This window comes from Sorex fumeus, unplaced genomic scaffold (genome assembly GCF_029834395.1).
Source record: "Sorex fumeus unplaced genomic scaffold, SorFum_2.1 ptg000063l, whole genome shotgun sequence".
In the NCBI taxonomy this organism is placed as follows: Eukaryota; Metazoa; Chordata; class Mammalia; order Eulipotyphla; family Soricidae; genus Sorex; species Sorex fumeus.
In genome coordinates, this window is record NW_026606120.1 from 76618663 (window position 1) to 76643485 (window position 24823).

At 44.6% G+C, this 24823-nt stretch overlaps 2 protein-coding genes across 3 annotated transcripts in view; one reads left to right on the top strand and one right to left on the bottom strand.

Moving 5' to 3' along the window:
• The window catches only part of BRCA1 (BRCA1 DNA repair associated), a 62243-nt gene extending 58888 nt beyond the window's left edge, over positions 1-3355 (bottom strand). Inside the window, exons 1-2 of the mRNA XM_056127887.1 lie at positions 3326-3355; positions 1125-1210 (exon numbers count right to left, since the gene is read on the bottom strand). Coding sequence (XP_055983862.1) covers positions 1125-1204 — 80 coding nt within the window. The 5' untranslated portion in view covers positions 1205-1210; positions 3326-3355. The remainder of the gene's footprint in view (positions 1-1124; positions 1211-3325) is intronic.
• Positions 3079-24823, top strand: part of NBR1 (NBR1 autophagy cargo receptor) — a 36973-nt gene continuing 15228 nt past the window's right edge. The window contains exons 1-12 of one of the 2 annotated variants that reach the window (XM_056127891.1): positions 3079-3647; positions 10066-10254; positions 11917-11979; positions 13356-13374; positions 15164-15186; positions 17366-17560; positions 20428-20502; positions 21586-21800; positions 22493-22660; positions 22955-23164; positions 24290-24449; positions 24535-24819. In XM_056127891.1, the coding sequence (XP_055983866.1) occupies positions 10075-10254; positions 11917-11979; positions 13356-13374; positions 15164-15186; positions 17366-17560; positions 20428-20502; positions 21586-21800; positions 22493-22660; positions 22955-23164; positions 24290-24449; positions 24535-24819 (1593 nt within the window). In that variant the 5' untranslated portion in view covers positions 3079-3647; positions 10066-10074. The remainder of the gene's footprint in view (positions 3648-10065; positions 10255-11916; positions 11980-13355; positions 13375-15163; positions 15187-17365; positions 17561-20427; positions 20503-21585; positions 21801-22492; positions 22661-22954; positions 23165-24289; positions 24450-24534; positions 24820-24823) is intronic. The other variant, XM_056127890.1, reaches the window with a different exon arrangement.

Consider the following 24823-nt stretch of genomic DNA (forward strand, 5'->3'; position numbering starts at 1 on the left):
GACCAGTTCAGGGCCTATTCCTGGATCTGCACTCAGGGATTACACCTGGTAGGGCTTAGGGTACCATATACAAAGGTGGGGATCAAACCCGGGTCTATCACATGCAAGGCAAGTGCCCTACCCACTACACTACACTATTGTTCTGGCCCTTAAAAGCTTTTCAAAGCAGAATGCTTTTGAGCTTTTAATATGTGTAACCTAACCTAAAAACTCAATTAGGTTAAAAACAGCTTGGGACCAGAGAGGACCCAGGTTCCACCCCTGGTACCCCCATATGGTCACAAACCCTGCCAGAAGCCATTCTGGAGTACTGAACCAGTAAGTCCTGAACACAACCGGGTGTAGCCCCGAAAACAAGCAAACAAACAAAACCCACCATCTATCACGAAACATATCTAAGCAAATTTTACTTCTTAAAGTGAAAGTCATGGACTGGAGAAATAGTACAAGAGGTTAACAAGAGGTTGCCTTGCATGCAATCAACCCTGGCTTGATCCCTGGCACATAGGGTCTCCAAAGCACTGCCACTACCACTTCTTACCGCCAGGGGTCACTCCTGAACACAGAGCAAGGAACAGTCACTGGCATAAACATCTACACCTGTGGGTGTGGGGGTGGAGGAATAAAAGGCGGGAGGTGGGGCTAGCGGGCCCAGAGCTGCAGTACAGCAGGTAGGGTTCTTGCCTTGCCAATCCATCAGGTTTAATCTCCAACATCCCAAATGGAACCTCGAGCACTGCCAGAAGTAACCCCTGAGCATTGCAGGGTGTGGCCCAAAAAAACAAAAAACAAGGTGCACGGGGTGTGTGTGTGGAGGAGCCAGCGAAAGTTAGTATGGCTGGTAGGGAGTTTATGTGGCAAGCAGCCAACCCGAGTTTGATCCCTGGCATCCCACATGGTCCCCCCACAGCCCAAGAGGAGGGATTCCTGAGTGCAGAGCTAGGAGTAACCTGAGTGCTGCCAACCATGGCACAAAATTTTAATATTGTTTCACATTAGATAACATTTTAATAGCTTAATCATAATAGACATGAACTTTTTATTTTATGTAAAATCAATTCTATACAGTCTCATAAGAGATACTATATAAGAAAGAATCTCAATAAACGCATTAGTTGACTTACCAGATAGGACATTCTAAGATTTTCTGCATAGCATTAAGGATATTTTGTACTTCTTCAACGTGATCCATGGACAAATCCATTTCTTTCTGTCCCAGTGAATTTTGTATATAGAAGACATGAAAAAAAGAATCACTTAAACTGTCGTTTTTAAATAACAGAAACATAAGACTGGAATGCTTTAATGTGACTGGAGAGATAGTATAGCAGGTAAAGCGCTTGCCTTGCAGGCAGTGAAATGGGTTCTATCCTAGGCACCCCATATGGTCTCCAGAGCCCTCACAAGAGCACGTGCTGAGCACGGCTGGGTGTGACACCCCCAAAAAACACATACTCAAGGGATTGGGGCTAGAGCCTAATAAGCTGAATATATTTTGCATGCAGGACTGGGTTCCATGCACAGAACAGTGTGGTCCCCAGAGAATTCACCAGCATTATCCCGAGTACTGAATGGGAAGCAGTCCTTGAGCACTTGTTGGATGTGTCCTCAAAAAAATGTTTTTAAATTATATCAACTGTGGAATGACAAAAACCTTGTTTGTAAAAAAGCAAGCAATCTTTTAAAATTTGGACTTTACTTTTAAAATTAAGGCCATTCGAATTCTCTTTTTTCAGATAGCCTCCCATCCCTTCCTTCTGGTCTTTTTAGAAAGGGAAGTCAAGGGCTGGAATGATGGTACAGGGTCTTGCACGCAGCAAATCTTGGTTTAATTCACAGCATGACATAGGATTCCCCCGAGCCAGGCCAGGAGTGAATCCTGAATGCAGAGTCAGGAGGGATCCAAAAACAACCACCCCTCCCCCCCCAAAAAAAAGACAAGAAACAGGTGGGAGTGAGGTATGGGTGAGCAGCAGTAGCTACAGATGTTTCCAGTTATCTTGGTCGCGTGCTGCTTCAAACCAAAACCAGCTGCAAAGAATGCGCGCCCCCTCCTCCCTGAGACTTCCGGATTCTCCCCCGCGGGCACGTCCTTAGCAGCAGCAGCTGCGATTGCAATCTCTCCCCCTCCACTTCCCTTCCCAGAAAGGTCTGGGATTTCAATCCCTAGGGTATTCCCTCCCACGAGACTCCGGTCTCCTCTTCCCGGACAAATATTCACCCCGTCTGTATTCTCAAGATCATCAGCTCCTCTGGAGTACCCCTCAACACATTTCCGATCCCCATCAACGGCATAACCCCTCAGACATACCCTTACCCTGAGTACCCCACTTCCTCCACAACTTTTCTCAATCAACCCCCCCAGTCCTCCCCAAACAGGAGTCCCCTCTCCCCAACTCTCTCCCAATCTGTTTCTCCCCGGCCACCCAGATCAGGTCCTCGCTCGCCTTTACCCTGAATAAAGCGTCTGGGTTTCCCCGATCTAGGTGCCAAGATACCTACCAAGCGCGCTCAGACCCTGCTCGCTCAGTCTGGAAAGCCTCGGCGGGCTTTTGCCGCGCAGTCGTAGTTGCAATTTTTCTGAAATTCCCGCGCTTTCTTGTCGCCACGGAAACCGGCGGCAGCCGAGTGCGAGCCTCTCAGAAAGCTACCTCAAAACAACGTTACGGAAGGGCGGAGCTGACGAGTGGGAGTCTCTGGAGGCTTCCGATTGGCCAGCCCATTCACGGTCCCCGGTGACGTCATTACCGAGAGCCGGAAGAGGAAGAACATGCCCTAAGATTTCTACCAGGCGACCGCCCCTTTACCTCTACCGCTTTCGGTCGCGACTTATTACGTCACAGTGATTGCCGTCCTGGGGTCATTAATCGCTATCTGAATCCCGAATATGAGCGCAAGATAGTGCCTAAAACAGTAGCAAGAAGATAACTCGTTTCCTCACCCTTTCCGTCTCAATGGAAGCCTACAGTTTAGGTAAATAAAAACATTGTGGGGGAAGAAAAACTACGTCTTCCAGCATGCCTTGCGGTTCGGAAGACCTCCGCCACAGTGTTCCTTGGAAACCGTAGGCTTATGGAGAGGCGTTTCCGACACCGGAAGCTGGCATGATTTTCATGGCGATTCGCTTGACTGATTAGAGAGCTCCGTGTTCTTATACACGTCAACAGTTATGGATTGGAGAGTTATGGTTTCCTATCTTAAGAGCGGAGAGTAAAGACCCCACAAGTCCTAGGAAGACTACAATTCCATCCATTCCCGCGAGTCTCAGGCAAGTTCTCCTCTAAGGTGTCTGACCTAAGGGCACGCTGGAGGCGCCGAATTTTACCTGGGAAGAGGAAATCGGTCCCGGCCCACGGCTGCGCACTCAGAGTACCGCCCCTCCGCCCCTGTGTTTGTTATTGTTGTGCGGTTCAGGCTGCTGCTGCTCCGCCTCCGCCAACGCATCCTCCACCAATCAGTAGTACGATAGCTTTGAGGGACATGTGATTAGAGCCAATCGTGTTATCGGAAACTTAGAGAAACAGACGACTGGACCCTGTCTCTCTCCGCCATGTTAGATTCACCCGGCTGGGGATAGCCGCAGAAGTAGCAGCGAACGGTTCTCGCACTGGCCTTTGAAGCAGGCGCCCCCCGGGGGCGGGAAGCTGGTAAGAAATTGCTGTGGTTACCTAGAGGTGAGGGAACGTCGCACTGACGGTGTTTGGGGGGGAAACTCTAGGGAGGAGGCCTGCAAAGAAAAAAGGTGACTTTTTTCGAGTCGGGGCAGAGGATCGTTTCAGCGACCGATGGGAGAGCCGCTTGTTTCAGGAGGCCGAGAGACTGTAAGGTGCCGGAGCGATGTGTCCATGGTTCGGAACTCCGGGCTTCTGATGGAAGGCCGAGATTCCCCAGCACGAAGAGGGCCTTAGCAAATAAAATCAAGAGTTATCGTCCTGGGGTGGTGGTTGTCTTGGGGAGTTCTGGGAAACGGTAACTGGGCGACTAAGACGAAGTCTTCAAGGAACAAAATATGACAGGATTAGCCTCACTTCACCCCCATCCCCCACTTCTATTTTTCGAGAACCGTAAAAACACCTCCGGGATCAGCAAACTCTTGTGCTGGCAAATCATTGTTTATACTTTTTGTGAAACATTCTAAGCCACACATTTTGAAAGCCCTGGATAGCTTGTACAGATCTCTGGTGGAGACTGGAATCAAAATTCGGGTTCCTGTCTGCTTCCGTTTATGGTATCCTGAAAAAAAAAATCAACATACAGGAAAAGAGAAAAAGCTAATTTGTGCCCAGTTAAAGGTCAGTGGCACGGAAGAAAGCCAGTTACGAAAGCTTGAAGGCTTTCAAGCCTTGACATTGTAACCGTTTTTAAAACCACAGGGACAGATGGAGTTAACTTAAGCTTTAGTATTTTCCACAAGTTCTAGTTTAGTGCGCTCCCTGAAAGAATTTTCACATGGCAGCCAGCGAAACGCAGTTCTTTATGAAGACCTGGATATGGTCCAGCTTGCTCGAATTCCCCCACTTCCTGTTTGCTGCTCTTCTGGCTGAGCTGGATGAACTCCGGAGTATCTAAACTAATTTCCAATTGTGTTACTTGAGAGGAGGGAAAGATTAGTTTTCTTCTGGACTCAGAAGTGTGAAAATAGTTTCTCCGAAGTTGAAAAGTGAGATTGTGATTTAGAACTTCCACTTTTGGCAGTCAGTTTCTATTTCCCTCACTTTTTTGCCTAAGATTCCAGGGAGTTAAAAGGAAATCTGTCCAAAATGTGACAACCCCAAGAATCGTTGCATGCCTCGTGAATGAATTCTAGATAACAAGGAGTAGTGATGATACAGGTTGTTCGTATTTTGGTGATGAACTTGGCCATAGGTGGAAAAATCTTGGAGGATAATTTTTTCCCAGAGGTACTCAAGGGCTATTACCAATTTAGTGCTGTGGAATGGGGGTAGGGGTGAGAAGTGGGGGCATCACTCATGGCAATGCCCAGGACCATGTGGGACAAGGAAACCAACTCAGGCTTCCTGCTGCAAAATGTATATTCTAGGGGGCCAGAGCAATAGTACAGCGGGTAGGGTGCATACGGCTGACCTGGGTGTGATCCCCAGCATCCCATGTGGTCCCCCAAGCCCACCAAGAGTAATCACCTAGTGCAGAGCCAGAAGTAAGCCCAGAGCACCACCGGTATGACCCAAAAATCAAATAAATATACGCTTCCATTGCTTGATATACTCCAGCCTGGAGGATAATTTTGATGACAGTTATATCACTAAGTGGTGAATATACATACAGTGGAAAACTTTTTTATTGTAATGAATGATTTTCTTTTGGGGGAGGGGTTATTTTAGGGGCCACACTGGCAGTCCTCAGGGCATACTCCTGGGTACTGGGGGATCACCATATGTGGTGCTGGAGATCAAATCTACTTTTGCTGCAAGGCAAGTTGCCACATCCACTGTACTATCTCTTCAACTCCAAGATTTAGTAATTGTAATAAATTTTTTTTATACTTGAGGTACTTTTTAAGGTGCAAGCACAGTTTTATTTGATCTTTAGATGACATTGTAAAATAGGTTAAGCAGGGGTACTAGGTCCATTTACCTATGTTAGACACTCAGGTTAAATGACTGCCTCAGACTTGTGTGACTAGTAATTTGCCAGAGCTACGTGTGGAATCTTAACTCTTCTCAACTTCTGTCCTCCCTCACCAGTTATAAGTTTCTAGGAGAACATCTCATTCATTCCTCTCCTATGTCTGGAATGGAGTATGACTTTTGTTTTTATTTTGAACTTTGTTGTCATGGTTGTGATGAGTGGGTCATGTTCTTGGATGTGGTACTTGCATGCTTTGTGGTTTTCCTGCACACCTGACCGCAGTGCACCCGTGACTGCACACTCTATTGTGGCCCTGGTGGGGTCACACTCAGTGTCCAGCAAAGCGGGAAACTCTACCAATTGAACTATCCCTGGCCCCACAATATTTTTCCAGATGCTTCTTAAAAGATTTGTTAATGATGTCTTAAAGACTGAACGTTTTGGGGCCGGGGCTTATGGCTCAAATGTTAGACCGCATAAAGCACTGGGTTTGGAACTGGAGTGATAGCACAGTGGGTAGGGAATTTGCCTTGCATATGGCCAAGCCCGGGTTTGGTTCCCAGCATCCCATACGGTTCCCCCAAGCACTGCCAGGAGTAATTCCTAGGTGCAGACAGAGCCAGGAGTGACCCCTATGCATCACTGGGTGTGACCCAAAAAGAAAGAAAAAAAAGCACTGGATTTGGTATCTGTACTGTATGTTCCAGTCCCTAGGATAGCCTGGAATGACCTTGGTGGGCCTGTGAGCCACCAGGCCTCCATAAGTACTGGCAGGTCTGGAACAGCCTGGTAAATAAGGATGAGGTGGGCTTTTTTTTTTAAACAACTTAAATTTCTATTTGTTCTTTGGGGTGGAGTGCCCCAAATAACAAATGTTCAGCCTACATTCTCAAGCTCTTGTGACGCCTCCATCTCCCCTCTTGAGATACGTACTTTAATTATCTAATGCTGGGATATGTGTAGGGGCTCTCTCCATCTCTGGAGAAGCCCTTGCTCGTGCTCGCTCGCTCTCTCTCTCTCTCTCATTTTGTTTTTGCTTTTTTGGGTCACACCCGGTGATGCACAGGAATTACACCTGGCAGTGCTCAGGGGACCATATGGGATGCTGGGAATCAAACCTGGGTCAGCCGCGTGCAAGGCAAACACCCTACCTACCTGCTGTGCTATCACTTCAACCCTCGCCTTCCCCTCCCCCACTCTTGAGTGCATGACTCTCTTCCTCCTTCCCTTTCCTAAAAACCCCCAAATAAAATATGTTTTTACTTAAAAAAAATGTTCAGGGCCTAATCCTAGCCCTGCTCAGGGATCACTTCTGGTGATGCCGGGAAATCATGCAGTGCCAAGGATCAAACCAGGGTCAGTTGCATGCAGGGCAAGAACTTAACCCCTATGCTATCTCTCTAGCCTCTTTTTCTTTCTGTTTTTGTTTGTTTGTTTGTTTATGGCTTTTGAGCCACACCTAGCAGGACTCGGGGATTATCCCTGACTACTTTGGGGCTACTGAGAGTATCACGCCCGAGAGTATCACGACTCATGCCCACATCGCAGAGCCTGGCAAGCTCCCCATGGCATACTTGATATGCCAAAAATAGTAACAAGTCTCACAATGGGAGATGTTACTGCTGCCTGCTCGAACAAATCCATGAACAATGGGAGGACAGTGCTACCGCGCAATGCTACTTTGGGACACCATTTGGAGTACTGGAGATCCAACCCATGTCAGTCGCATGTAAACGCAAGCACCCTACCTGCTGTACTATCTCCAGTCCCCTAGCCTCTTATGTTTCTCTTTAAGTGAACTTTTCATAAACTCATGACCAACCTAGGAATTCATCAATAGATAAAATCCTTATTTAGGGTCTGAGTGTACAATGGGTAGGTCACTTGCCTTGCATGTGACCAACCTGGGTTCAATCCCCTAGGTGTGGTCCAAAAAAGGAAAAGGAAAAAAAAATTAGAATAGATGGGGGGAAAGGATTTGTTCACTTAATCATAAGTCCTTATCTTTTAGAGATACTCTTAGAGGTTTTGCTTTTTTGGTCACACCCAGCGATGCACAGGGTTACTCCTGGCTCTGCACTCAGGAATTACTCCTGATGGTGCTCTGGAGACTATGGGATGTTGGAGATTCCTACCCACTGTACTATAGCTCCAGACCCACTTAGAGGGTTTTTTTTTTTTTTTGGAGGGGGTGGGGGAGGTCACACCTGGCGATGCACTGGGGTTACTCCTGGCTCTGCACTCAGGAGTTACTCTTGGTGGTGCTCAGGGGACCACATGGGATGCTGGGAATTGAACCCGGGTCAGCTGCGTACAGGGCAAACGCCCTACCAGCTATGCTATCACTCCAGCCCCATTTTTAAGGATAAAATGATGATTGTTTTTCAAATAATCTAGTAGAGGACAAATTTTTCTCTAACAAAAATGTCATGAATTGATAACTATGGGAACTGTAGGGGTTCGTTATATTCTTAGCTATGGGTTTAACTTTTCTCCAAATCTTTCAATTAAAACAGTAACCACAGTTACTCTCCTTATGGGAGTTGCAGAGGTATGGATTAAATGAAATTTATCTTGAGTTGATTGTTACATTCTGGTACCCATTACTTTCAATTTGTCTATATGTTTGAAGGGCTGGAGCCATAGCACAGCGGGTAGGGTGTTTGCCTTGCACGCAGCCAACCGAGGTTCAATTCCCACCCCTCTCAGAGCCCAGCAAGCTACTGAGAGTATCTCGCCCGCACTGCAAAGCCTGGCAAGCTACCCGTGACGTATTTGATATGCCAAAAACAGTAATGAGTCTCACAATTTGTTGTGAGACGTTTCTGGTGCCTACTCAAGCAAATCAATAAACAATGGAAGGACAGTGCTACAGTGCTATATGTTTGAAATTCTCTGTAAAAGGCGGGGGGGATACTGACCAGGGCTCTAGCTTAGCACTAGAACAGTTGCCTGCCTGGTGTGTGTGAGGTCTTGGGTTTGTTCCCCAGAAGAACCCTTTGTGGTTTCTTGGCTATTGTTTTGGCCCCTAGTTTTTGTTTTATTTTTATTACATTTTTAGCTTTTGTTTGTTTGTTTGTTTTTGCTTTTTGTTTTTGGGTCACACCCAGCTATGCTCAGGGGTTACTCCTGGCTCTGCACTCAGGAATTACTCCTGGAGGTGCTCAGGGGACCATGTGGGATGTCAGGGATCAAACCCGGGTCAGCCACGTGCAAGGCAAAAGCCCTACCCGCTGTACTATCGCTCTGACCCTTGCAGTACATTTTTTTAAATTAGAACATTTTTTAAAATTACTTGATGTACAAAGTTGTTCAGAGTTGGACTTTAGACATAACTATGTTCCAGCACTAATCCCACCACCAGCGTCCTTCCCTCCACCAGAGTTCCCGCAGGTTCCCCCGTCCCAGCCTGCCACCTTGCCAGAGATCGGGCACATTTTAAAGCTTGATTATTGAGGTTTGGATCTCTTGTTTTCAGTGTTGTTGACTCTGTGCTGTGAATCATTTTTATTTTTAATTAACCGAATAGAGCGCCTGAGTTACTCGATGTAGGAAAGGGCTGCGTTTTCAAGAAAACTGTAGAGTTGTCCCGTTCAAGTTAGAAAAATAAGTTTTGGGGGTGCTTGTTCTGTGCATTCTGTACCTAGCACTTCTTGGGGAATTTGGTGGTAAGGGCTGCAGCTCAGCACTAGAGAGGGTTTGCCTTGGACATGTAAGACTCTCACTTCAGTCCCCAGCACCACATTCATAAATATAATAATGAAAGAATGTTGTATGGGCCATAGAATCATACAGTGGGTATGATGCTTAACTTGCATTTACCTGACCTTAGTTCAATTAATTCCCAGTACCACATACATTCTCCAGACTCCGCTACGAGTGATTCCAGAGCACAGAGCCAGAAGCGCAGCTGGGTGTAGCCCAGACACCTTCCCCACAAAAAAATTTCATATAGCCAAATTGTAAATCTCTAAACAGTATATTTTGTTTGGCTTTTTTTAATATTTTGGTTTTTGGGCCACACCTGGTTGTGCTCAGGACTTACTCCTGGCTCTGTGCTCAGAGCTTACTCCTGGCTCTGTGCTCAGGGATCACCTCTGGCAGGCTCAGGGGACCATAGCAGCATGCGAGACAAGCGCCTTATCCCCTGTACTATCGTTTCGGCCCCTATATGGTATATTTATAAAAGCAAGAGCATCGTTTTTTCATTCAGTACTGTGTCCACCAAACCCTGCCCATTTTTAAAATTTATTTTGGGTTTCGGGCCATCCTGGGTTTACTCAGTGCTCAGGATTTACTTCTGGTTCTACACTTAGGAATTACTCCTGGCAGGCTTCAGGGACCGTATGGGATGGAACCTGGGTCAATCACCACCTTCCCCCCTTATAGGCCCTTGTTAGTATTGAATGAGTATTTATACAGTGTATGGTGTCCTTTCTAATATATTTTCTCTCTCACCTACCCTTTCTATTTTAGCCCCACAACATGGAACCACAGGTTACTTTAAATATAACAAAAGGTCACTGTGTCTCACCCGCCCAGTCAGCTCTAGCTGCACAGCATGGAACCACTGGTTACTCTAAATGTGATTACTCTAAAAGTAAAACTCAAAGCTTTCTGGTTTCTGACCCAGAAATTACAACTTGGGCTGATGTTGAAGCTATGGTGAGTGTTACTTTGTTTTGTTTTTCTACTCCTTAGGCATACATTTTCCAAATACAGTTATTTTGGTTTCATAGCTGTACAGTTTGTCATATTTACCATTTCTGGGTCATTTGGAAGTGTTTGACCAGAGGGTAGAGTATTTATAATAGGAGATATGCCCTAAGAAAGGGTACCAATTAATTCCTTTTTGAAGAATTGAGAGGGAGAAATTTTAAGTGAGATAGGAATTAGAAAGCTTATTAAATCTTGTAAACAGTATTGAGCAATGAGTTGGTATGGATCCAGTCAATCAGTCCGCTCTTTTAAGAGCTGTTGCCTCGGTGTAATTTGTGAACAACTACAAAATTAGAGTTTTGAGGGGGGAAGTCATTTTATTGCCCTAGCATTAGAGGTGAGAAGCTGAGTTGAGCAGTAAATTATTACTGTAGATGCTTAGAAAGCAACTCACCCTCAAGTTACTTTTTTTGTTGTTAATACTTGTCCACCTCTTGGTTTGCCCTTTGTACTCTTCTGGATTTGTTTGATTATCATCAGTAAATGTTTTACTTCTTCCAGTGTTTATCTAGAGAAATTCTTTGGTAAAAATGCCGCTTAATTACATATAATGGTGGTAACTGAAAAGGAAAGATGGTGAAGGTGATGCTTCGCAGTGGTTATCCAGAGTTTGTCAGATTTTGGGGGGGGAGTTATCTTTTTCTAGTATGTATTTATAAATTTTCTTTATTTTCCCCTTCCATTCCTTTTGTTGCTGTGATGACCAGAGTTTGCACACATGATTGTGCTTTCCAGAAATGGCACCCTTTATTGTTCCACCAGCGAACCCAAACAGCTGTGTTGTGGGGTTACTCTAGAGAGCGTGGGACGAAGCCACAAGTTAAACTCAAGATCTGAAGGCTGCAAGGCAGGCCTCCTGTCACTGAGCTACCCTAAAACCTAGTAGTTGAAAGAACTGACAGCTTGCCTTGTATGAGGGAATGTTTACTTTAAAGTATAAAAAAAAGCAACTTTTATTTTTGGAAGTAAAACTATCCATATGTAACAAAGTAAAAGTCAACAGCCATATATGTCCTTAGCCAAATCTTTTTTTAATTATAGTTTGGGTAAAGTGGCTATAGTATGTTATTGTGTACAAAGTTACTAGACCCCACTGCCACCAAAGTGTCCAAGATACCAGACAGTGTTTTTAAATTTTGGGGGGGCAGGGAGGAGGGAAGCCACACATAGTGTTCAGTGTTACTCCTGGCTCTGCTTGGGGATCATTCCTGGTGGGGCTCAGGAAACCATATATGGTGCCAGGAATTGAACCCAGGTCAGCTGCTTGCAAGGCAAGTGCCCAACCTGCTCTACTATCTCTGGCCCCGTGCTGATGCTTTTTGTGTTTTCAGATTTGTTGTGACTTGCAATATTTTTAAAATTTTATTGTAATTTAATATGTTTACGATAGGAGTGGTTGCAAATATAATTGCAGTCTTTTGACTTTGTATGTGGTATTCTTGTATTGTTTTTAAACATATAAATGTTTATGATTTTTTTGTTTCTAACCATATAAATGTTTATGATTTTTGGTAGTAAAATATACTCATTCTTTCATGTCTTCTGGGTTTCTATTACTATCTACATTTTTGGTATCTTGATCCTATAGTGTATACATTTTAATTACAGGTAAAAGTTTCATTTGATCTGAACACTATACAAATAAAATACCTGGATGAGGAAAATGAAGAGGTAAAGTATATTTTGAAACCTATTGCCAGATTCCCAGAATAGGGATTTATTTCTCAAAAATGATGAACTCTAGGGGCTAGAGTCATAGTACAGTGGGTAGGGGTTTGCATGTGGCTGACCCAGGGTCTATCCCCAGCATTCCATATGGTCCCCCTAGCCTGCCAGTAGTGATTTCTAAGTGCTAGTCAGGAATAACTCCTGAGCATCGCTGGGTGTGACCCCCAAAAAAGCAACAAACCCCCAAAAGGTTTAATTTAAAAAACTCAGAATAATATTTATCTTTTTGTGTGATATTTTAAATGTAATTAATAATTACATGTTTTAAGTCAGCAAGTGTAACCTGACATTACATTTCTGTTTCTTTTTAAATAATTTCTTATTTAAGTAAAGAACCATAATTGGGGCCAAAGCAATAGCACCGTGAGTCGGGCACTTGTCTTACATATTACGACCTGGGTTTGATCCCTGGCATCCCGTTTTGTATCCCAAGCATTCCTTATCCCAAGAGTGATTCCTTAGTGCATAGTCTGGAGTGAACCCCTGGGCATTGCTGGATGTAAATACCCTAAATACCCCCTTCCCTAAAAGGAAAAAAATATATATTATTTTTTTATAGAACCTTGATTCATAAAGTTATTGATAGTTGAGCATGAGGCATATAATATCTCAAACCGGTCCTACCACCAGTGTCAATTTCTCTCCACCAGTGTTCACATACTCCATATCTGCCCCCATCCTCACGCCTCACCTGCCACTGTGACAGGCACATTATAAAGTTCAGTGGTTGCAGCTTAGATCATCTGTTTCTTATTTATTTATTTATTGTTTTTTTGGGTCGCACCTGGCGATGCACAGGGGTTACTCCTGACTCTGCACTCAGGAATTACCCCTGGCAGTGCTCAGGGGACGATATGGGATGCTGAGAATCGAACCCCGGTTGGCCGCATGCAAGGCAAACGCCCTACCTGCTGTGCTATTGTTCCAGCCCCTCATCCGTTTCTTAAAAGCATTGAAGAAGACAATCTGGTGAAACATTTTCAAAGCTATGGTTTGTAATAAAAATAACGTCAAATCTTTATTATTAATTGCAGCATCCTTATACCAAGAATACTCCATTAGATACTTGATAATCTATTTAACCCATGAGGTGACTGAGGCACAGAGAGAGGAAATCTGCCCAGAAGCACAAAAGCTTTCATGTCATGGCCAACAATGATAGTTAAAACAAAAAATGTCCTAATTATTTACAGCCAGTTGATAAGGAAAAACTGAACCCCTGTCTTGATTTCGCATCTATTCTACAAGACTGATCCTAGTAATGAATATGTTCAATTGATGAGAAATTTATCTTCACTATTTTTTTCCCCCTTTCGCAGGTTTCCATCAACAGTCAAGGTGAGTCCCTGAGAAAATCTGCAAAGTTTTGGGCCACACCAAGCAGTGTCAAGGCATGGTACTTGGAGAATCATATAGTGTCAGTGATCTAACCCTCCACATAAAGAGCATGCATTCAACCCTCTGAGCCATTCCCCCAGGCCCTACTCAGTTTTACTTAAAAACCTTAAGCTGGGGCTGGAATGACAGTACAGCAGGTAAGGTGTTTGGCTTGCACATGGTCAATCTGAAGTTCGATCCCCAGTATCCTATATGGTCCCCCAATCGCCTCCAGGAGTAATTCCTGAGTACAGAGCCAGAGTAAGCTTTAAGCTGCTAGTGGGTATGTACCTTTCCAGTTGCATTCCAGCCTTGCTACTGTGTTCATTTTGGAGTAATAGAATTTGATGTACAATAATTTGATGTTGTTATTAACATTAGTGGCATTAGTGACATAGCAGTTTTATTTAGCAATTATTTATATAGCAATTATTTAGGATGGTACCTGGATGGATCAAAAAAAATAACTTTCATGGGAGGTTTTTTTCTACGTAGGATGCTAATCTGCAAATAAAATGGCTCTAAATTTAAGACATACAACTTACTCTCTTGATGATACGTTTGTCCCCTGAGTTGATACATTATAGCAACTTTTTTTTTTTTTTTTTGCTTTTTGGGTCACACCCAGCTATGCATAGGGGTTACTTCTGGCCCTGCACTCAGGAATCACCCCTGGCGGTGCTCAGGGGACCATATGGGATGCTGGGAGTTGAACCCGGGTCGGCTGCTTGTAAGGCAAACACCCTACCAACTGTGCTATTGCTCCAGCCCCGTTATAGCAACTTTAAATGAAATTCCAAGATCTCATTTGTAAGAAGTTTTAGTTGTCTTGAGATTGGAACATTTTCCCACAGAAACCTTGTTGTATTTATGTTTTACTTTGTTTTTGTGATGCTGAGACTAAAATCCAGGACTTCACACATGTAAGACAAGTGCTTTACCGCTGAACTACATCCCCACCCCAGAATAGTATTATATTAGTCCCCAAAAGCTGATTTTAACCAGCTGTGAAGAACAATATTAGCACTATTCTTAAACCACCTTCAAGATTTATGAACTTCTACTAAGCCTATTATGAGGGAACAGAGTTGGTGTTTCATAATTTCACCCACCATTCCAGTAGCTAAGAGAAAAGGGACATAAGAGGAAAAACTGAGTTGTAATAGTTTCCATTTAACAAAAAAATGAGAACAGGGCCTGAGTGATACTACAGTTGGTAGGGCATTTGCTTTGCACACAAACAACCCAGGATTTAGTCCCGGGCATCCTGTCTGATCCCTGATCTTTGCCAGGAGTGATCCCTGAGCACAAAACCAAGAGTAAGCCCTAAGTAAGAGAGAAAAAGAAAATATGAGAATTTAAGAGCAGAAAAGTAGTAGCTGTTTACACACAGGATTTCTGGAGAGCTGGAGACAGCTAGCCTGACACTTAACCTAGACCTGAGTACTGCTGGATGCAGAAACAAACATGTACAGATTGTAAACTAGGAATATCTTACATGTTAGAATTAAGGGAAGAGAGGCAGTATAGGAGTTAAGTTACTTACTGCCTCCACTTGTCCAACCACGTTTCAATTCTTGACACCGCATATAGTCCCCAAGCACCACCAGAAGTGGTCCTTGCACAGAGCCAGGGGTAAGCCTGAGAACTTCCAGGTATGGCCCATAAGCCAAAAAAGTAGGATTGACTGTAAGTACAATCTCTTGGCTGGTGAAAAAGTATCACAGTATGTATTTTTTTGTCCTTTCAGGAGAATATGAAGAAGCACTGAAGGTAATGGTTATTTTACCTCATTTTTTAAGAATTTTAAAGTTAGTATTTATCTTATGCAGGGTATTGTTACTTTTCCTGGCATTTAAAACTGGCAGTGGTGGGTAGAGGGGAAATCTCTGGAATGATGCTTCTTGGTTCACGTTTTCATCCTCTTCCTTCACCTGTTCCCCATGGAACATTATATAGGAGGGTTAGGGAACGGAAGATACAGGCATTTTAGTTACACTCTTAGTGAAAGAGCATTTCTTGAGATTGCTTCTTTAGGTATACCCACTTGTTTGACTACTCAAAGGTTGACTTGTTAATGTACCTCTAGCCTAATACTGAACGATATTTCCATAATACTTTTGAATACTTTTTTTTTTCATTTTTCTTTTATTGGGATAGGGTGGGTGCGGAAGTTGGAGCCACCTCTCTCTGTGACCAAGAGGGACTTCTGCTGGATCATACATGTGGATTGAACTGGGATTGGCTGAGTTCATGGAGCCAAATGCCGTAACCTTCGCGCTGTCTCTTGGCCACCATAATCACTTTTGGTCTAAAGAAAGGCAGATTTTGACTGGAGACATAGTACAGGGGTTTTTAAATTGAAGGTGGCTAGAGCGATAGCACAGCGGGTAGGGTGTTTTCCTTGCACGTGGCTAATCCCGGTTCCCAGCATCCCACATGGAATGAGCACCGCCTGGAGTAACTCCTGAGTGCAGAGCCAGGAATAATCCCTGTGTATCACTGGGTGTGACCCAAAAAGCAAAAAAAAAAAAAATTTAAATTGGGACTGATACGATAGTACAGCAGGTAGGGCGCTTGCCTTGCATGCTGCCAACCCAGGTTTGATCCCCAGCATCCCATATGGTCCCTCGAGCACACTGGGAATGATCCCTGAGCATTGTCAGGTATGGCCCCAAAACCAAAAAGAAAAAAGTTCTTGCAGTTCTAATAATAGTTTTTTTTTTTTTCACCGTACTGGCATTCTCAAATCCTTTATAATAATGTGTAAGGATTATCAGAATATGATTTTATTTACCCCTTCCATATTACATCCTGTTCCATACTCCATTTGCTTATAACTTAACCAACCTCACTGGCCTTCCATAATCACTCCAAATTAGTTTGCTCTCTATTAGGATCTTTTGCTCATTTTTCTCCTCCAGGTATTTCTGACTCTTAAGTAAACGTGCATGTTCATTTTCATTAAATAATTTTATGTCAAACAGTGTATATTATTTTTGCTTATTTGGGGGCCACACCCGGCAGTGCTCAGGGCTTACTCCTAGGCTCCTCACTTCGGATCACTCCTGGCGGTTTTCAGGACCGTGTGTGGTGCCAGGAATCAGACCCAGATTGGCTGTGTGTAAGGTAAACACCCTACACACTGTGCTGTCGCTCCGGCCCCAATTTTTTATGTACTCATTTATGTATATTATGTATAGGTACAGAAGAGATAGTAAGAGGTTAAGGTACTTGGCTGGTAATACAGTCAGTTCTGGTTTGATCCCTAGCACCACATGTGATTCCCCAGGGTACCACCAAAAGTGATCTGTGACCAGAGGGCCTTGTGTATTCACTGAACACAGCTTTGTGTGGCCCAAACAACAACAAAATAGTAACCCAGTTCATGGAAACATCTCACCTAACAATTGACTATATTAGAAACCTGCTGTGCAGTAATAGCATTCCTCGGTAACATTATTGCCAAAGAATTACTTAATAAAACAAAACACAAGTCCTGATCTTTTCCAGCATAGTTGTCATTCTGGGTTTGCTTGTTTTAATTTGATTGCTTGGTTTGTATGTGTATATGATTGGGGGTTGTTTTTGGTTTGGGGGTCACACCTGACACTGCTCCCAGCTTTCCCTCAAGGTTGCTCCTGGTAGTGGTTAGGAGATAACACATCTGGAATCAAAGCTTATGAGCCCAGGCTCATTATCAGCCTGGTTTTTGGTTTTAGGACCGTACTCATTCATGCTGGGGACAGGGCTATTTCAGCGAGTGCTCAGCTACAGAATTGCTCCCCTGAAGTGCTCCCGTGACCATGCAGTGCTGCGAATCAACCCAGACTCGATCCTCCAGCCCTTTGAGCCATTTCCCGAGTCTAACCACTGTTCTGTTTAAGTGTGTGAAATTTGCTTAGGAAAGGAGAAGCACAGCCTGATTTTATATCCTAACGTTTGCTCTCAGATGGCAGTCAAACACGGAAACCAGCTGCAGATGCAAGTCCATGAAGGCTACCATGTTATTGATGACACCCTACCCCCAGTTACAATAGAAAAACGACCAGTTTCAAGAACAGGAAAGAAGCCACTTGCCCATTATTCTTCACTAGTGAGAGTCTTGGGACCAGACATGAAGAACCCAGAGGGCCCTGCAGAACAGGTATGAAGGGAATAGAAAACCTATCTGCAATTTTTCTTTTTCCTTGGAGGGTGGGGAGTGAGGATGGGTGTGAAGGGGTATGGGTAGGTGTGTGGGCCCTACCTAAAGATGTCCCAGGATTACTTCTGTCTCTGCCCGCAGGGGTCACCCTGGGATTTAGCCTGTCAGTGGGAGGGATTATTAATACCCTGAACTGTCTCTCAGACTTTTGTTGGCTTTTTTGTTTTTGGGTCACATCCAGCAGAATTTAGGGCTTACTCATGATTGACCCTCACCTTCACCCTCTGGAGTCACTCCTGGCAGTGCTTAGGGGACCATATGGAGTCCTGGGATTTAATTCGGTGTGACCATGTACAAAGCAAACTCCCTGCCCTGTGTTCTAGGCCTGCAGGCCCCCCCAACCCAATTTTATTTGTTTTTTATTCCTTCTTTCCCCCCTTCTCTTTGTTGTTGTTGCATTGATGACTAGGAGTGGCACACACACCTTGCTGTGGTGCTCCCCAGCGATAATACATTAGGTTGCCATGCTTGTGCATATAATCATCAGAGGTGCACACTTCCTAGCCCTGGTCCTTGAACATTTTAGTTGTGGTGCTTGCCAGAAGGGATACCCCTTTGTGTGATTCTCACCCACATCTAACAACCAGAAATCCCTTGTAGCACCAAGGATCACCAGGGATTTGAACTTGTGACCATATATATGCTTACATGGCAGGCTCTCTCAGTCCCTGTGCCATTCCAATTTTTTTTTTTAATTTTTATTAGTGAAACACCATGAGGTACAGTTGTAGACTTACAAATTTTTGTGCTTGGGTTTCAGTTATACAATGATCAAGTACCCATCCCTCCACCAGTGCCCATTCTCCACCACCACTGATCCCAGTATCCCTCCCCCCCCCCATCCCCCAGGCCCAATTTTTAAAATTTTATGTGGGTTTTTTTTTTTTTTTTTTTGCTTTTTGGGTCACACCCGGCAATGCATAGGGGTTACTCCTGGCTCTTCACACAGGAATGACTCCTGGCGGTGCTCAGGGGACCATATGGGATGCTGGGAATCGAACCCAGGTCAGCCGCATGCAAGGCAAACGCCCTACCCGCTGTGCTATTGCTCCAGCCCCAAAATTTTATGTGTATTTGGCCTAAGGTTTAAGCTGTTCATCAAAGATTTGGAGTTATCGTGACCTCTGTGTTTGACTTTTACTCTGTTTTGGGGTTATACCTGCCAGTACTCAGACCTTTCTCCAGGCTCTGCACTCAGGAATGACTCCTCTAGTGCCAGGGGACTATTAGGGTGCCAGGGATCACTCCTGCGTTGGCTGCATGCAAGGGAAACGCTATTCCCACTGTACTATCTTTAGTCCTCTCTATGTTTGACTTTTTTTTTTTTCTTTTTAGTGAAGCAAAGAATGTAGCACTGTAACACTGTCCTCCTGTTGTTCATCGATTTGCTCACACGGGCACCAGTAACATCTCCATTGTGAGACTTGTTACTGTTTTTTTGGCATATCGAATACGCCACGGGGAAAGCTTGCCAGGCTCTGCCGTGCTGGCAGGATACTCTCGGTAGCTTGCCAGGCTCTCCGAAAGAAACGGAGGAATCGAACCCATGTCGGCCACATGCAAGGCAAACGGCCTACCTGCTGTGCTATCACTCCAGCCTAGCAAGATACTTAGAGTATCCCGCCCGCATGGCAGAGCCTGGCAAGCTCCCCGTGGCATATTCAATATGCCAAAAACAGTAACAAGTCTCACAGTGGAGTCATTACCGGTGCCTGCTTTGGCAAATTGATGAACAACGGGAGGACAGTGCTACATGCTAGTGAAGCAAAAAAGTTTTGAAACTTACTTGAAAGATGTAAAGGGTGAGAAAGGAAGAAGTACATGTTTGAGAAAAAACACAGTTATCTCCAGAGTGGAAATAGGCAGGCTGGGAAGCAGACAAGCAAGCAAGATACATGTTCAAGGGAGAGGGAGCTTGAAGAGGGAGCCTGTGTTTTACTTTGGAAACTAGTGGTTATTCTGGAAAGAGGGAGCAAGTCGGGTGATAGACTTTGTTTTCCTTTACCTCTCTATACTTAAGCTATTTTTATTTAAGCTATTTTTTAAAAAAAAAAGGGCTGGAGCGATAGCACAGCGGTAGGGCATTTGCCTTGCATGCAGCCAACATGGCTGACCTGAGTTCGATTCCTCCGCCCCTCTCGGAGAGCCCGGCAAGCTATCGAGAGTATCTCGTCCACACAGAGGAGCCTGGCAAGCTACCCGTGATGTATTCGATATGCCAAACACAGTAACAACAAAGTCTCCAATGGAGATGTTACTGGGCCCGCTCGAGAAAATCGATGAACAATGGGAGGACGGTGACAGTATATTTTTAAAAGTTATTTATATTATTTGACAAAAGAAACCTCAAAGTAATGCACTTCAGGAAAATAAGTTTTGGAGAGTAGGGCATACCTGGCGGTACCCAGGGTTTACTCTTGTCTCTGCACTCAGGAATCACTCCTGGTGGGTTCAGGGGGCAATATGGAATGCTGGAATCAAACCCGAGTCGTCTGCATGTAAGAACTAGCACCTTAGCCACTGAACTATCTCTCTGGCCCTAGGAAAATATTTTAAATAGAATAAGTAACCTTGGGGCTGGAGTGATAGGACAGTGGGTAGGGTGTTTACCTTGCATGCAGCTGACCCGGGTTCGGTCCCTGGCATCCCATATGGTCCCCTGTGCACTGCCAGGTGTAATTCCAGAGCCAGGAGTAACCCTTGAGCATCACCGGGTGTGACCCAAAAAGCTAAATTAACATTATTCCTGTTCTTAAAAAAAAAAAAAAAGTAACCGTCAGGGTCTCTGATTTATTTTCTCATGGCAGTTACCACCTGCTCCCTGTGATGCAGACCAGCCCCACAGCAAGCCTCCCGACTGGTTCACAAGCTATCTGGAGACAGTAAGTGTTTCCTTTTACTTGAGTTTTAGCATTAATGTTGGTAAACGTGGAAGAAATAGAATACCAAACCCAGATGACTGCTGGTGCAGGTGACTAAAGAAAGGGAACTAATAATTTACAACTAGAGCAGTTCTAGGCACAAAAGCCCTAACTTTTGCAATGAGATACCTGTAAAAGAGAAAGTATAATTCTTTTTTTTTTTTTTTTTTTTTTTTTTTTTTTTTTATTTATTGAATCACTGTGGGAAAGGTTACAAAGCTTTCAGGTTTATGTCTCAGTCATGCAAATATCAAACACATTTCCCTTTACAAATACTCATTTTTTCCCATGAAGAACCCCAATAAAACCCCACCCCCCACCCCTCCCCGTCCCTGTGAGGCAGATGAATTCTAGTTAACACTCTATCCGCTTTGATTAGATTGTTTCAATAAAAGATTCACCACTATTATTTAGAGTTTACCCCCCCCCCCCCCAAATCAGACATGCTGAAAAAGCATTGTGAAGTGATTTGCTTTCTACAGCTGGGTTCAAGAATTAAATGTTGGTTTTGGATTTCTGCTATTTTACCTATTGACCCTGGAAGTATTTCTACTGAAAGTCAGATAGTTAAGAAATTGGTTTCTGTGTTCTGGAGTCGTGGCCGTGCTGGAGAGCCGCTCGTGGGGGGCAACTGGTGGCCTCGGTAGGGCGTGAAGGGCGGAGCGAAACGCCCCCCTTCCCATGAGGTTTTAGTCGCCCCCACACTCCCGGCTCATACCTGCTGTCCACAAGGCTCCCATGTGGCCGCCATCTTTCTTTCCAGAGAGGAGAGGGCGAATGGGGCAACACCCTTTCCCCTCCGGCAGAGAAAGTATAATTCTTAAGATGGAAGGAAAGGGACAGATCATTATGCTTAAGAAGAAAGAAGTTTAAATTTCACTCATCAAAAGGATTTCGTGGTCCGCATCAATGTAGTTTTGATGGGAATTTGGCTATTTCTGTTCGTTTGTTTGGTAGCCTTTGAATATCTTCATGCCTGTTTTCCTGATAAGTAGATCTGAGTATTTCCCTCCCCCTTTCACCCGCTTTTACTTTGTATTCTAGTTTAGAGAGCAGGTTGTTAAAGAAACGGTTGAGAAACTTGAACAGAAATTACATGAGAAGCTGGTCCTCCAAAACCCATCATCGGGTTCCTGTCCGTCAGAAGTCTCAATACCTGGGTCAGAAGAAGCACTTTTTTTGCCGGAAAATCAGTTCCAGTGGCATATTATTTGCAGTAACTGCCAAACAGGGATCGTTGGGGTGCGCTACCAGTGCAGGTAAGCAAGTTCCTCAGGTATAAAAGGCTTTTGATAGACCTTAAAGCAGTGTCCTCCTTGGCATTCTGCCAGGTAAAGGGAAATCAGGTGTGCCCTAGCTCTGAGCGCTAGATATAGCAGTTCTTGATTACAAGCAGGCTACTCTTCACCCATGTGAGGAAAGTTAAGGGATAAGGATAAGGATTGAGACTGTTTTGTTCAAACAAGATATGCATTTGGGTTAACAGACTTAGACAAAAATTACATTCCCTAAACCAAAACCAAAACGAGATCACCAAGGATTGCCTCCCTGATCCAGATGTTTTTGTTTTATGCTCAGTCAAGGCTTGCTCCTGGCGTTGTGCACAGGGATCATCCTCCCAGCACCCGGTGGGGGGGGCGGGGGTCATGCAGGGGATCAAGCTTGGCTTGACTGCCTGCAAGGCAAATGCCTTATCCACTGTACTGTCACTCTACCCCCCTCCCCCCCCCCCCCCCCCGCAAATACTTTTCTAGCAGACTTTGTATTGTTGATTGTCCTTCAACATCGATATATGTTAAGTCTTACCCTCATTTTATTAATGCAGAAAATTGAGACCTGTATGGTCATGTGGTGTACTCAGGTTGTCACCTTGCCTGATAATAGAAAAAATACGGAAGTCTCATATTCCTCTCTCTCAGTACTTCCCATTGCTCTCTGCTTTTCCCGTCAGTCTGTGCCCATCCTACAATATCTGTGAAGATTGTGAATCAGGCCCATACGCCCATGACACTAACCATGTCCTGCTGAAGTTGCGGAGACCTGTAGCAGGTTCATCTGAACTCTTCTCTTCCTCAAAGTTCTCTACTCCTCGTTTGCCTGCTGCTCTGGAACAAGCCAGGTGAAACTATCTCATCCAGTTGGTTTCTTGGTTCCGGTAGCAGAGTGTGAATCACAAAACTACAGACAGCTTCTGTAGTTCTTCTCCCTTCCAGTTGATTGCTGTACAGTGAAAGGTGGAGGGAGTCGGGGGGCAGTGGTTATTCAGTTAATGAAATGGGAGAGCTAAAGAGAGACAAACTCGAAGCCAAGATGGATGGAAGCTATAAGTGTGTCAAAACTTGGTAAGATTTATTTGCGAGCTAAATTGTTTTAACACTTGGATTTTATTTTAATTGTTTTAACACTCTCACAGGCTCCAGAAACAAGTTGACAAGAACTTTCTTAAGGCAGAAAAGCAAAAATTGAGAGCTGAGAAGAAACAGCGTAAAGCAGAAGTCAAGGAACTTAAAAAGCAGCTTAAACTCCACCGGAAGATTCACCTGTGGAATTCCATTCATGGACTCCAGAGCCCCAAGTCCTCTTTGAGCCGGCCTGAGAGCCTGCTTCAGTCTAACACTCTGATGTAAGGCTGGGGCCAGGGTGGACATTCAAGTCCAGCTTGTTAGATAAACTTCAGCCATCTGCTCTCTTATTGATGGACAGCCCCTCATAAGAGCCTTGTGGTTTTTCACTCTCCGATCTTAGCTTTTTTTTTTTTTCTCTCCAGTGCCAGGAATCAACCCTTGAGCCTCTCACTTATGAGGCATGCTCTCTATACTTTATCACTCCTGGCCTGAGATTTTGTTTGTTTGTTTGTTTTGTGGGGGGGCACACCCAGCAATACTTAGGTTTTACTCCTGGCTCTGCACTTAGGGATCACTCCTGGCAGGCCTCCACAGATCACATTGTAGTGCTTGGGATCACCCTCAGGTCAGCTGTCAATAAGGCAAGCATCCTACCCCCTGTAGTATCATTCTGGCATTGGCCCAAGACTTAAAAAGAAAACAATGGCGGGGGGGTTGGAGCAATAGCACAGTGGGTAGAGCATTTGCCTTGCACGCGGCCGACCCAGGTTCAATTCCCAGCGTCCCATATGGTCCCCTGAGTGCAGAGCCAGGAGGAATCCCTGTGCATCGCCAGGTGTGACCCAAAAAGCAAAAAAAAACGAAACGGGGGCGGGGTGTGTGCTGTGGGCACACATCTAGTAGTATTTAAGGGATCATGTGGTGCTAGGAATCAAACCTGTGCTACCAACATGCTTTTCATGCATTCAGCCTATTGATGGATCTCTCCAGCCCCAAGACTTTTTTGAATTTTGGGACTCGCATATCCTAGAAATGTCCTCTCCCACCGAGCTGTCTTCCCTGGGCTTTGTAATTATTTTTGGGTTTACTGGTTTTATTTTGAGTTGTGGGCCACATGCAGTGGTGCTCAGGACTTACTCCTGCTCTGCTCAGGGGTCTCTCCTGATAGTTGCTCAGGGGACCATATGTTGTTCCTCCAATTGAACCCAGGCAGCCATGTGCTAGGCAAGCACCCTACCCACTGTTCTGTCGCTCTGGCCCTCAGTAGTTATTTTTATACTGGTTTTGTTGCCTTATTTAGAAGTAAGCAATTGGTGTATGAGCATGAACTAGGGTAATGATGTGACTTCTTCACTAGAACCATCGCGCATTTCAGGTGACTGAATAGCTGCGTTTCTCCTTAGTCTCCCTTTGCAGCCTTGTGCCCCAGTTATGCCGACCCTCAGTGCAGCATTTGTGGATGAGAATTTGCCTGATGGGACTCACCTTCAGCCAGGAACCAAATTTATCAAACACTGGAGGATGAAAAATACAGGAAATGTCAAGTGGAGTGCAGACACAAAGGTATTTTTACAGAATATGAAAATGAAGTGAGAGGGAGTGGTAGCGTGCTTAACTGACAGGTTTTCTCGTCGTCATTTTTTTCCAGCTCAAGTTAATGTGGGGAAACCTAACGTTGGCCTCTACAGAGAAGAAAGATGTTTTGGTTCCCTGCCTGAAAGCCGGTCATGTGGGAGTTGTATCTGTGGAGTTTATCGCCCCGACCTTGGAGGGAACATACACTTCCCATTGGCGTCTTTCTCACAAAGGCCAGCAGTTTGGGCCTCGGGTCTGGTGCAGTATCATAGTGGATCCCTTCCCTTCCACAGAGATGCCTGATGATATTGAAAAGGGCAGCTCAGGCAAAGTGGATCATCTCACCTGCCAGCAAGAGGTAA